This window comes from Oreochromis aureus, linkage group 9 (genome assembly GCF_013358895.1).
Source record: "Oreochromis aureus strain Israel breed Guangdong linkage group 9, ZZ_aureus, whole genome shotgun sequence".
NCBI lineage: Eukaryota > Metazoa > Chordata > Actinopteri > Cichliformes > Cichlidae > Oreochromis > Oreochromis aureus.
This window is the reverse complement of record NC_052950.1, coordinates 19801299-19815177: the sequence shown is the minus strand read 5'-3', so window position 1 is coordinate 19815177 and position 13879 is coordinate 19801299. Positions and strand designations below refer to the sequence as shown.

Below are 13879 nucleotides of genomic sequence, written 5' to 3'. Positions count from 1 at the left end.
GTGAGAGGGCGTGCGGCAGAAGCACCCCACGTCTATTTTATTATTCATACTCATGTGTGGATCCTCTTTCAGCCCACAGACACCTACCACTGTTACACACAAAACATACTGATCCAGTCCCAATATATTCTTCCCCACCTGTTTCCCTCTTTCTTTAAAAAGACCAAAAAAATGCTCATCCACAAATCCTGTGTATTCCATTTGCATATTTTGCGTCCTCATGCAAAATGTCCCTATTTCTGTATTTATAGCAACATTGTTCCCTGAAACACTCACATGAATAGACACACATGTGGCTGCTTCTCTTGCCCTGATGTTCCTTTTAATGGCCCTCCTCCTCCTCCCTCTGTATTGACGTCATATCCATTAGGTCGTGCCTCTGGGCCTTTTTAGTGAAAGCTGAAGCACAGGGCTCCAGTGTATGAGTCCTCCGTCCAGAGTCAATCTCCACCTGATAAACTTGCTGCATTGGCCGATCTGACAGATGCGGTTACCACGGCAATCTGTTTAGCCTTTGCACACTGCTACGACTATCAATCCACTATGAGAGTAACCCATTGAACTGTGCAGGAAAACCAGCACACTAAGAGCAGCTTGGACGCTCCCCTCAAGCTATCACCTTTTTTTTGTCTGCATCCACAAACACAGACACACACGCACACACACAGAGTTCAACTACCTACTCTCCTATGTGTGTTGATAGGTAAGATAAGATAGGACTATCTGTATCTGGTGCCCGAGAGTAACCCTGGCAGGCTAATGTGAAGAGATAACATTTCATGTCTGATCAGCATCAGAATCATAATTTACCTTCATCTCCCAGCTTCCATCTGTCTCACGATGTTCCTCTTCAATAACATCCTTGCCTAGGTCCCTACCTCTTCCAGGAACTAACCTTTTTTAAGACCTCGAATATGGCACCGAAGTCTCATCAACGCTGTAACCTTACAAGCTGAACTCAGTAACTGTTTTCCTCCTTCATGAATACAGAATGAGTTTGAAGTACAACTTCAGCCTAAGCATAGCAGCGATTGCCAGGTTTCAGTGGTATCAGTGTTGTGTTGCTTTGCCTAGACAAAACTGGCTAATGCCTGCTTGAGGTCATGAATATTTGGAGCTGAGAGCTCCCGCTGGACAAGACCAAGGGTGTATTTTGTTGGCAGATCCTCTTCCCTGAAGAGAGTCATCTGAAATGTTAAGTTAAAACCCGGCTCTTGGACACTTCAGAAGCTTAATCAGTGGTTGGTGCGGCTGGCTGAACTCGCAAGTCCCCACTGTGTGAGAGCAATGAGACTAATACAATGAAAAATAAGATTTAAATTTCAGTACAGCAAAGGATGGGAAGAACAGGGGAATAAGAAAAGTAAGGATAACAAAAACAATAAGAAGAATAAGAAGTAAGCTGCCTTTTGTATTGAAAAACAACAGTGACAAAGTGTTCAGGGCTCAGTATTATAGCTCCAATCCATCACTGGATCATCAGCCTTCATTAATAATGAATGTATTTTGTTGGCATACAAAGTGGAGTGCAAAAAATGGACAGATGCATTTTATGTGACAAAACAGACTGACAGGGAGACAGCTACCTAACCCCCTCAATCTATTCATTAAAAGGACTAAAGAAAGACGAGTATTCTTACAAGTTCTGACGTTCACAAGGCTGCTGTACAGCTAAGATTGAAATCTCAATACTGAATATATATTGCATTATTTAAGGGAAGAAATTATAGTATTTGTTCCCTGTCTAAATTTCAAAGTCATTCCTTGTTGTAGATCTGTTTTCTAATACACACTTTTCTTGTGTTTTTCCATTTTCCTTTGTTGCAAAGCAATCACTTTGACTGAACAGAATAAAGAATATACCAATGATGGATTTAAGCTTCTGTCTCTCTGTCCCCGTTGTCTTCTTTCATTATCAGAAGGGGCAAACCTATGCAGGAGCCATTCATCTTTGGAGTTCTTTGAAGTATCTTCCCTCCGATCAGGTTGACGTCTCTTTATTATGGGCAGTGTGTATTTGCCTGTGTACATGAGGATATGTGGCTGACTTTCCTCTCTCCTTCAGCCTACTATGAGGAGGGATGATCTACACGTGTTAAGTCTTGTTCTAATACTTGGATAAGACTTGAAAAACTGCAAATGTACATTATAATTTGATGAAAGCTGCTGTTAAAGCTCCCAATACTGACCCTTGAGAGGCAGACGGATGTCAAAGGCACAGAAAGAGAAGGAGAGAGGGAGTGAGAAAGAGATAAGAGGTCAGTGGGGCATGAAGGAGAGTAAGTGACATCAGTTTTCCACCCGTCCATCTGTCCTCTCAAAACAAGCAGGCCAGTCATTAGCCAGACTCCAGCTGTTATGCCTTAGCCTCCAAATTTTGAATACTGCTCATTTGAATGCGCATGCACACACACACACACACACACACAACCCCGTTCAGCTATCTTAGTGAGGACCCTCATTGACATAATGGTTTCCCTAGCCCCTTACCCTAACCCTAACCATTGAAAATGAATTCCTAACCCTAACCCTTACCCTAAACCTAACCATAACCTAATTGTAACCCTGACACTAAAACCACGTTTTGAGCCTCAAAAAAGGCTTTAAATGCCTTCAAAAATGTGAGGACCGGGTTGTGTGTCCTCACAAGTGACTGCTGGTTCTCACAAGTATAGTAGAATGCAGATTTCGGTCCTCACAAAGATAGCTAGACAAGAACACACACACACACACACACACACACACACACACACACACACACACACACACACACACACACACACACACACACACACACACACACACATGCAGCAGAGAGCAAAGCCTGCCCTCAATAGGCACCATGAAGTATTTTGAAATGGCATAATTTCACAAAGGGCAAATGGGATACATGGGAGCTTTCTTCTCTTCTCACATCCTCGATCAATCATTTTCACGGCATGAAGAACGCAGATTACACAAGTCTATAGCCGACCTAGGCTCTTTGTGAGGCTGTACATTGCAAGAGCTGAGATTTTAGTAAAATGCCTACAATGACAATGCTAATAATGGTCACTGGCAGGTAATTTTCACTATGCTTTCTGTCACAAGTTAGCCTCCTTGTTGTAGCTATGCACAGAGTTTATGTTGATAGAAATAACCTGTGTTACAGTACATTTGCATCGCCTCTGTCAGTGCGCCCCAGGGTGGCTGTGGCTACAATGTAGCTTGCCATCACCAGTGTGTGAATGTGTGTGTGACTGAGTGGATGACTGGATGTGTAAAGTGCTTTGGGGTTCTTAGGGACTAGTAAAGCGCTATACAAATACAGGCCATTTACAATTTGCATAATGACTGAAACTAGCACTGCTGATGAACAATGGGCTGTGAGGTCAGTTCCTTGATCATTAATATGCAAATTGTCATGATCATTGATCAACATCCACTGATCAAAGACCATTGATCAATGATCAAAGGGCATGAGTACCATTCACAGAGAGTTGGGGAATGGCTGCAATCACAGCATTGTAAGATGGCAAAAGATGTACCCTTAGGCCCCCTCCTTGGTTCAAACCTGGGTTCCTCCCTGTCCAGGATGTGCACATCCTCATTATTGAAAGAGTGTCCACTAACATGTAGGTGTAAATAGACTGCAGAGTCCTGGCCTGACGAGTTAGCTCTTCTGTGTTGTGCCATCTGCTTCACAAATGGTTGTTTGGTTTCCCCGATGTATAAATCATGACAATCCTCCTGGCACTTCACAGCGTACACTATATTACTCTGTTTGTGTCGGGGGACCCGATCCTTGGGGTGGACCAGTTGTGTTTTGGAGTTTGAAAGCCACCGAGACGCAGTGTTTAGAGAAAATGCGTCCCAACTGTTCCGATTCTCCTGACACACAAGGGATCACTAAGGGTTTTCACTTAGGCAGCGGTTGTCCTTCTCTACTGGATCAGCTGGAGCTTTCTTTAGGTGCCTTCCCAGCTGTGACAAATGTCCAGCTGGGATAACCAGCTGTGTTCCGGTGGATGATGAGAGTCAAACCTTAAATGCTGATCCATACATGTTGGTTTATGGCACACATCAACTTTGTGTGATCGCAGCCATTCCCCAACTCTCTGTGAATGGTACTCATGACCACTGATCATTCGTTGTCGATCAATGGTCATGACAATTTGCATAGTAATGGTCAAGGAACTGACCTCACAGCACATTGTTCATCAGCGGTGCTAGTTACAGTCATGCAAATGTACTGTTTATGAGAAACCTGCAGTCAGCTGAGACTGAAGAAGTCACTTGAATGAGTGATGAAACGTTTCTCCCACTGAAAACGCTACGTCCAGATGAATCAACTTTTTGGGGGTTTTACTTCAAAACTAATTAAAAATGACTGAATTGACTGAACTCACATTTTTATGGCAACAATTTTAAAATGAACTGTAGTTTAGGATATTAGTGAAAAATATTAATAATAGGCTTTACTATTTTTCTTATTTTTGTAAAACAGCAAATTTCAGCATTAAAACATTAAAAACACAAAGAAGTATTCTGGTAATTACCAGTACTGTTTAGGGCAGCTGTGGCATAAACCTTACATTGTGCGTTGGTTTAGTAAATTTAACCACTGTATGATTTTTTTTAAATACATAAGTATGCAAAGCACCAGTTGACTGCTAGTAATAGATAATCATAAATAATAACAGTGATTGAGGAATATAATGACATTCAAACGGAAATGGCTTGAAGAGGACATGACTGGCTATTCTTCAAAGCCTAGCGGCCCCAGACTGCTCACTGTGACTGAGTTTCAAATCCCCCAAGGGGCGCCCTGCCACCTCCAGCCCACATTAAAGCCGAGGAGACGGACCGAGACTGAGAACCAGCAGTGTGACACACACTGCGCATCTGAGTGTGTCTCTGCGTTTTGCCTTTTTCCACAGGCCAACATATAATTATGTCAACTATATATAGCTGTTATAATTATCGGTGCCATGCATCAGATGAATATAGCAAAAATAAAAATGATTTGAAAGAGACTTGTTCTGAAGTCCACTGCAATCTGCCCCGGTGTTTAAACACTGGCTTCGCAATAACAATAAAATTCCTCCTGCTGTCAGACTTTACTGCACTGCATCAAGGTTGAGCTTTCATCTTCGGTTGGTTAGTTCCTCCTGCACTTGATTGCACTTCAGTGAAAACAGAACCCCCTTTTTTTGTTCCTTTTTAATGTTATTTTTGGCATCTTTGTTTTGGGAGTTGGTCTTCCAAAATTTGTGTTGCACCTCCTGCTGAGTCCAACAACCTCTCTGGAGGTTGCTGTTGAGCTTACGAAAGAAGCGCAACAATGCAGAGGAGGAGAACCAGAGAAAATAACGATTACACGGCTTTGCAGTTGTGTCCCAATATATCAATAATTACAAGGGACTGTACAATAAAGAAAAATAGCATTTTCATTACCACGTGCAGTAAGGTGTAAATAATCAGTTTATTTTGTGGCATCATGATGAAACTCGTGCTGCTGTGAGTGTGGGCAATAATGTACCCTGAAATTGAGACTGAAATGGAGGAACTGTAGAGAGGGAGAGGAGGACTGGGAGACAGTCTAGCTTTAAAAGCACATTTCATCAAGTGAAGTGTGATGTCTGGACAGTGAGCTGAAAACTGAAGGAGTCTTTTATTACACAGTGCTCACATGGTCCATGGTTTTAACAGTCTATCTAAGCATGCAGCACATGAATTTCACATTGCAGTCTAAAAGACTCTTCACCCCCTCTAAGCTCAGCTCACTCGTGTGTAGCGTGCATTAATGACTTTGTATTCGTGCACTTGTTTGTGTGTCTGTGTAGCACAACGTGAGCTATAGATAGAGGAATAGAGAAAAAAAAAACAGTGCAATGAAATACATTTTTCCCCATTTGTGCCTGGCTGTAAAAGCTACTTTCTTTGTCCTTCTTGAATTCTCGTGTCCCCTTTGTGGTTAGAAAACTCCCGTGATCTTTTATAATGAAAGATAAAATTCCAATGTCAGCTTGTAAACAACTTTTACTGACAGATAATCTGGTCATTTCCTGTCTTAGGCAGTCATGTAAAAAAATGAAAGTTTCCTATGAAGTCCAGTGAACAACGAAGAACACGCCACCTTGAGCAGCAGTAACTTGAAGTAATCATTTTCTGTCTCTCACATGGTTGTGGAGGAATTTTGGCCAACTCTTCTTTACACCATTGTTTGAGGTTTGAAGGCACTCCTTTATGCACAGCTCTCTTAAGGTCCTGCCAGAGCTTTTCAATTAGGTTCAATTCTAGCCTTGGACTGGGCAAAGGCAGAAACATGATTATTTTATTTGCCAGCCATTCTGTTGCAGATTTGTGGCTGTGTTTGGGAGCATTGTCCTGTTGCACAACTCAATCTGGACCAAGCTTTAGGTGATGGGCAGATGGTCTCACATTTGACTCTAGAATACTTTAGTATACAGAGTTTATAATGAACTCAATGAGTGCAAGCTGCCCAAGTCCTGTTGCTGCAAAACAAATCCAAATGGCAACTGTCAAGTTCCCCACTGTGCTTGACAGTTGGTATGAGGTGTTCACGCTGATATGCTGTGCTTGGTTTTTACTAAACATGGTACTGCACATTATGGCCAAACATCTCTGCTTTGGTGTTGTCTGTCCAAAGGACATTGCTTCCAGATGTCTTGAAGTTTGTTCAGATGCAACTTTGCAAAGCTAAGCTGTGCTCCCATGTTGTTTTTAGATAGAAGAGGCTTTCTCCTGGTAACTATCCAAATAAGCCATATTTGTTCAGTCGTTTTTAAACTATACTTTCTGTCATGCACTTTAACATTTAAGGTCTATAGACTCAAAGATGTACAGTAACTCTTGTGTTGTTGTTTTTTTTTCTGTAACTTCCACGCCTGGGAAAATTGTGGCATTTTGTTAGCACATACCTGATTGCTCCATACAAGCAAAACTGCCAAACCTCTGTTTTATCGAGCTGCTCACACTTGCTGATTATCAGTTAATCAAGTGCATTTGATTAACAACACCTGGCTGCTGGTTACCCATTTAATTCCCATGGAGGCAGTAAGGGCGTGCTTAAGTTTTTCACAGGTCTACGCATGTAAGAGCACTCTGATATGCTTTTATGCACCCACATATCTTTTCAGTAGCAAATTACCTATAATAGAAGAGGATACGACATAAAGAAGTCTCGCCTTAGCATTTATAAATAGCACTTTACGTACAGATTTTTGTACCTTTGCTTTCTGACCAAGAGGCAGTGCAGACTCCCAAATATTTCTCCTTAGTTTTACAAGTTATAACTTCTTGTGTTTTTCAATTTCTTTCTAAATCTGCACACCCTCTTGCACTGTATATGCAGAACTAATTTTACACAGAGTACAACTTTCAAAGACTCCTCCACAAAACCATTTTATATTTCAAAGATGGAATAGGAGGTAAATTTCCTCCAGGTGAAGAAATGTAATGTATTATTCACCAAAATGAAGTCTTTCAAAATTGCTTCTTGTCCCTTTACTTCATGCAATCGGTTGAGGGAAGGGAGATGAAGAGGGAAGCAGTCGTGGGAGTTTGGGATGGGAAGTGAGGAAAAGAGTTATTCTCTGAAACATGACAGCCCTGGAGGCACGACGCACTGTACTGTGATGAGTTGATGGAATGACTACTCATAAAGACAGTCATGTCATGTGGATAAACAGCGGGCAGATGCATTATTCAGGACAAATATCCACAGGTGCACATGTAGAGTATGTACACAGACACAAAAGCAAGCAGAAGGGAGAGAGTGGGAGGTATAACAGCAATACAACTCAACAGCTCTCTCTAAATGTAAGGGTCTAACACAGTGGATAATGTAAAGATTTACAGTTCATGTCAGTACAAATCAAATTAAAGAAATACACATGATTTAATAAAATACAGTATTTGTTACATTAGCGTATTAGTCATAAGGTGCTGTATGCTAACTTATATGCCCTGGAAACAAATTTTCATTTACAATGATGAGCTTATTACCAGCTAGAGATGGTTGTGGGTGGAAATGAGAGTAGATCAGCAGTTTCTGAAACATTCAGACCAACCATTTTTTTCTCCATTCAGATGCTCTATTATGAATTCAGTAGGTTGTCTTGACCATATCTACATGTGTAAATGAGTTGCTGCCACATTATTGGCCAATTAGATATTTGTATTTCAGTTAACTGAGCAGGTGTACCTAATAAAGTGTCTGATTTTTGTATATGTTTTTTTACCTTAGCTGTACAAAAAGCTTTACAAAATGTTTCTCATCACACAAATGTTGGCAAATCTGCTCTCCATGGTGCTGGCCTGCCTTTGGTTGCAACTCAGTGTCTCGCTCAAGGACACTTCAGCATGTGGAGTGGCTGAGGACTGAACTGCTTGATTAGTGATTAGTGGACAGCCAGCATTAACAATTGAGCCAAGTTCTATTAATGACATAACAAAAATGCCTTAAAACCTTCTCAAAGCAGTTCAGCTTGTAGCACACAAAAGAGCAGGGTTTGTGGATACAAATCCAGCACCCGGGGAGATCTCACACGGATACTGGCTCTTTGTCTGGTTCATAAACTGTAGAATTACAATTAAATGAAGCTTATTTGACTATAAAAGCTCAAATGAACAACAAGATTCAATTACAAAAGCCAATCTGCAATTCATTAGCAGCAGGCTAGCTCCAGGTTTTGCTTCTCATCACAAATTGTGCTGCTGTGTGTTTCAATTTCCCACCAAAGGAGCTTTTGGACCTACTGTACAGCTGGACTGCTGCAATCCTACAAGCCAGATCTCATCCTAAGATCCTCAGGCACACCTTTAGCTCTTCTTTACTTACTCTATATTCTTTTACTGTTTTGTTTTTTTGTTGTTTTTTTGCCCTTGATCAACATTTGTTTATGGTTTATCTTTTCCACTTAACAAAATTTGTCCATATTCATCTTTTTATTAATTTTTATTGAAATGTCATTTATCCTTTAAAATCAGGCTGTGTTCACTATTATGTACTTTCTCTATTATACTGAACACATTTGCTTTTAGTTGATTTGTAAGTATATCTTTCTTAGAGTTGCATCAAGCTGAAACCATGTACACTGCACAGACTTCTTTCACAGACTGTGGGAGTCAATTATACCACTGTGATCTGGGCCATAGATTACCCTTTAATAATATAAGTATCTAATTACCGCCTTGCATCCTTCACGCCTCTTGTGCGCTCTTTAATCATTATCACCCACTGGCCTTGAATCGCAGTATACAGACTTTAAAAGAAAAACTATCTTTCGATATGTGCTTCCGTTGCAATGCTGCATTTATGTGCCCCATTGCAACAGGAGCCCATATTTTACTATTATCTGTGTGGGGCACCTGTGTACCTGCTTTCCCTGCACTCCAGCTGTGCAAGTCACTAATGGAGGGCACGTTTGCACAAAGGCTGTGTGTGGATGGTGAGGAAGAAGAGGAGGGGGCATCAGAATTCAAATGTGCTCCTTTTACAAAGAGCTGTTGTATTTTGAAAGAGAATACACGTGAGAGTCTAATTAAGTAAATTTGTGGGCACTGGCAGAACAAATGAAGAAGACACAGATGGGCAGATGGAGAGACAGGACGACAGGTCTTCCTCGCATCCCACTATCTGTATCACTCGACAAGGTGTTAGAACCAACCTGATGTCCAGACGCCGCAGCATGGGATCGGCAGCCGTACCAAGTACCCAGATGGTGAAGCCAATCATCAGTAGGGTGGTGGTGAAGATGGTGCGCGTCACTTCTGTAGCTGTGTTTTTTACAGCCAGTCTGAAAGCCACAGCCCCCCTCAAACCTGAGGCAAGAGAAGACATTTCTGAGCAAACAGCTGGATTAATGCCTTCCATTAAACCACCAGACAACCATCTACCAACCAATTACACAGAAGCTGAGCCAGTTAATAACTCTGTCAATGGGTAACAAATAACACCCTGACAGTCACTATCACTGACCACTTGCTGACCAGCAAATAGCCCTGAAACAAACTCCAAGATTGCTGTACAGTAGTGACATAATGCTTAAAGCCAAAACAATTCCCAGAGCAAATCCTTTCCTGCTGCGAGAAAAAAAAGAAGATGAGGGAGGTGGTAGCGGCGATGGTGGGGGAGTTTTGAAAAATAGCAAGACAAGGGCTTTTTATAAAGAAACCTTACGTAAGACGTAAAGTGGGTCAGACAAGCAGAGAAACATGCTGCTGTGGCGCTACCCCACATCAAAGGTTCCCTTCTCCTGCATCATCAAATCATTCGGGGTGCCAACCGTTAGTCTCAGATACCTCAGATAAGTAAGACTAAGACTTCTATATATGCTTCCACTCACAGGCAACAAATAGATAAAAAGCTTCTTTAAAAAACATAAATCTCAAATTCAGACAGTATTGATTAATGCAAAAATTCTTTCTCCAACAAGGTGAATTATTCTAAAGCCCGAGGTAGGTGCTGGTCTTTGTGTTTGCCTTAACTCAGCGGTCCCCAACCCCGGGCCTCGGACCGGTACCGGTCCGTGAGTCGTTTGGTACCGGGCCCGAGAGTTGAGGCTCAGGTGTGAAATGTATGGTTTTCAGGGTTTTTATCGGTTTTCAACGTTATTTTGTTATCGTTTTATCGTTAACTCGGTTTTCCTGGGTCTTTTCACGTGTGTTATGAATAAATCTTCTTTTTTCGGTACCGGCACTAGTTTTATTTTGTTGTATTCATCGACACCTCATTGCCGGTCCGTGAAAATATTGTCGGGCATAAACCGGTCCGTGGCGCAAAAAAGGTTGGGGACCGCTGCCTTAACTGACTTAATGCGCACACCAGCTCGCACTTGTTCCACAGAGGACACATTTTCTCAGCATCTCTACTCATGCCATTAGCTGCAGGCGAGGAAGAGAGTGGAATAATTAGAGCTTTCATGGGATAAATCAGGGTGAAAGTTTTCTTCTTCTCCCCCCCCCGTCTCTCGTAGCAAAAACAACTAGAATGAAAAGTGTACCTGCAAACATCATGAAGTGCTGGAACTTGCAAGGTATCTTGTTTGTGCGACCAAGGTTCAGCAGGAAAGATAAAGGGTAGATGTTGAATGCTCTTGAAAGAAAGACGGACAGCTGTATGCATTGAATGCAGATTAAGGAGAACATTTAAGAAACTTGCAGGTTTCATGAAAAGTTGATCATTCTGTCTTATACTGTCGAAAATCTGCCGAGGAATAAAAAAGTGGCGTAAATCACACTGGTTAACTGGACATCATTGATAAGTAATCACATTTTTCGCTCAATTCTTTGCATCCAGAAAAAAATAAATGCAACATTGTGAGGACAGGCTATAGACGTCCACCTGTGAATAACACTAAATATTACGCACGTGCGCAAACACACGAAAAAAAAATATCTCTGGATATTTTCTGTTTGGGATGAAAACACGGCAACGTGGCGCCATGCCGAGGCATGAAGCCAATCAGGCTGCGCCAGCTGTCTCTGCCCTCCACACACACTTTGATGTCTCACGTAGGATGAGACTGAATGCCAAGTGTCCTGGGCAGAAGTTATCAAGATGATATCTGTACAATTACCGGGGACATAGCTGCCATCTGGGATACACGTCACATCATCGGTCATGCTTTTAGAAGAAGTTAGAAATACAACCTCAGATCCTCTCATAGGTTCTTTTTCCCTTTTTGATAGTCTGACGTAAGTAAAGGGTAAGCTGAGCGGTCCAAAGTGAAGAGGGTTTGGAAAGCTCTTTGCTCTTAAAAAAGAAAAAAAAAGATCCTCTTTGAAATTTGTTGCAGAAAAACTAATCTGTGCAGACAGGTAACCCTGCTTTGGTATCAGAAAGAGAAAGGATTTGAGTTTATCCTTAATAAGTCTAAATATAACGGTATAAATAAAGGGACCAATATTTTAGGCAGGACACCTCGGCCTGACAGGGCTATTACTAAAACAGTACTCCCTCGCACCCTGCAGTCAATATTACATCTCACGCACCCTATGGATTTTCAAAAGCAATATCCTGCTCCCAAAAGCAGTCATTTTTCTTTATCAAAGGCCTCTGAGCTATTCGAATGGAGGTAATTAAGCACTTTCATCTCAGCCTCATTTCCAATAAAGCCTATCTCTATTGTCACTGGCAAAGGCTGCAAGCTACAGCGATTAAAATCTACAGCATAACCAAAGAGCGATTAACAGGGTGGAATCACTGGGGTTATTTCTTTTTCATAGACACTTTTAGAGCCGTACAACTGGAATCCGACCTCCACTTATTCATGTTTGTACATCCGGGTGATCTTCCTGTATGTGTAGATAGCTAGCCGGAGCTTTTTAAAACTCCTATTAAATTCCTGTGCACTCGTTCCCCACATTTCCTGACTTCCATCTAATGAAGGTAGATTGCCAAAAACATATTTTAAAGAAATCAGACCCAATGCTCAAATCATTTGTTTCTTTCTTTTCTTTTTTTTTTTTTTTTATTGGCAGTCCCTTTTGCTGAACATAAGAGCACTGGAATAAAGAATCTGCTCAGTCAACTATTTCTACGGCCCCTTTGACCCTATGGTAGAAGATGGATTGTAATAATAATTGCTGGCCATCTGGGCACTGGACTGTGAAAGAACAGCTCCTTGGAGTGCAGCCACTAGAGTCGCTCCTCCAGCATACACTATGGTCGTGCCAGCTCTCAGGAAAGGACAATTGTACAGCAAGCAGCCATCAGTCCATCACTGCCCAATCATTTCTCTCAGAAAGCAAAGCTGACGGATACAATAAAGCTTCTGAACATGAGACATCTGTTATGATAGTATAATTTTTCTATTTATCATTAAAGAGCAGATCGTTTTTTGATAAGACGACGCGAGTTCTATCGCCATTGTACTCTGGTCTACAGAGGCTGCTGCCAGGGGAGAAACCTATGCATCTCCTGCCTGTGATAGATTTCTTCCTGTATGATATTTGACACTATATGCAAAATATTAAATCTAGACAGAAGCTATGATCGTTGGATGTCTCCGAGCATATCTTTTTCAAAACCTGGCATTTATTTTTGATATTAACTGTGATTTTTTCTGCTAAACAGCATAAATATCTAGATGTCAAGGACTAGCTGATTAATGTAACAGCTTTTTGGTCTAACTTTAAACACTGTAAAGTGACAGAAAAGTAAGAAAAATTGCAAATTCTCTAATTTTCGTTGCTATAAGATAAACGTGAGGCGCGGTGGTGTGATAGTTAGCACTGCTGTCTCACACCAAGAAGATTCAAATCAGCCAGGAGGCTTGGGCTCGTTTGTGTAGAGTTTGCATATTCTCCTTCCCACAGTCCAAACACATTCATGTTAATTGGTGATTCTAAACTGGCTGTAGGCGTGAATGGTTGTCCGCCTCTCTGCATAAACCCTAAAACTTGTCCGGGGTGGGGCTGTTTGCTCGACGCTAGCTGGAATATTTTTGCTGACTAATTTTCCGCTTCGATATTCACATTCACAATATGATTCATATTTCAAATACAACCAATCAATATTTTCTCATTTTTGTGCAAAAGACAGAACAGAAAGCTTAAATCTTTACATCTTTTAAAGATGCAGAAAAAGCTAAAACAGCATCATCTTCAATCGGCTAAATGAAAGAACGGTAAGATTATTTTAAACAGCAAAAAGATTTAAACAGTTTAATTACAGCGTTGCTAAAGAAAAACCAAACAAAAACATCAGTAACAATAAGAATCTGTAGAGATCTTGACTCCAGGAAACCAGCTGGATGACATTTGCAGAGCTCTCAAGATCCCCCCCCCCCCTCTTCCCCAAGGACTGGGGAAGTCACAGTATTGCAATGAGGTAGCAAGAAATACAACAGGATAACCAGTATGATCTACT

The 13879-nt window shown here is 41.3% G+C and overlaps 1 protein-coding gene across 2 annotated transcripts in view; it reads right to left on the bottom strand.

Moving 5' to 3' along the window:
- Window positions 1-13879, bottom strand: part of LOC116314471 (sodium/hydrogen exchanger 9-like) — a 68425-nt gene that overhangs the window by 24069 nt on the left and 30477 nt on the right. For both annotated transcript variants that reach the window (XM_039616942.1, XM_031732507.2), the window contains exons 11-12: window positions 11010-11121; window positions 9675-9828 (exon numbers count right to left, since the gene is read on the bottom strand). In XM_039616942.1, the coding sequence (XP_039472876.1) occupies window positions 9675-9828; window positions 11010-11121 (266 nt within the window). The remainder of the gene's footprint in view (window positions 1-9674; window positions 9829-11009; window positions 11122-13879) is intronic.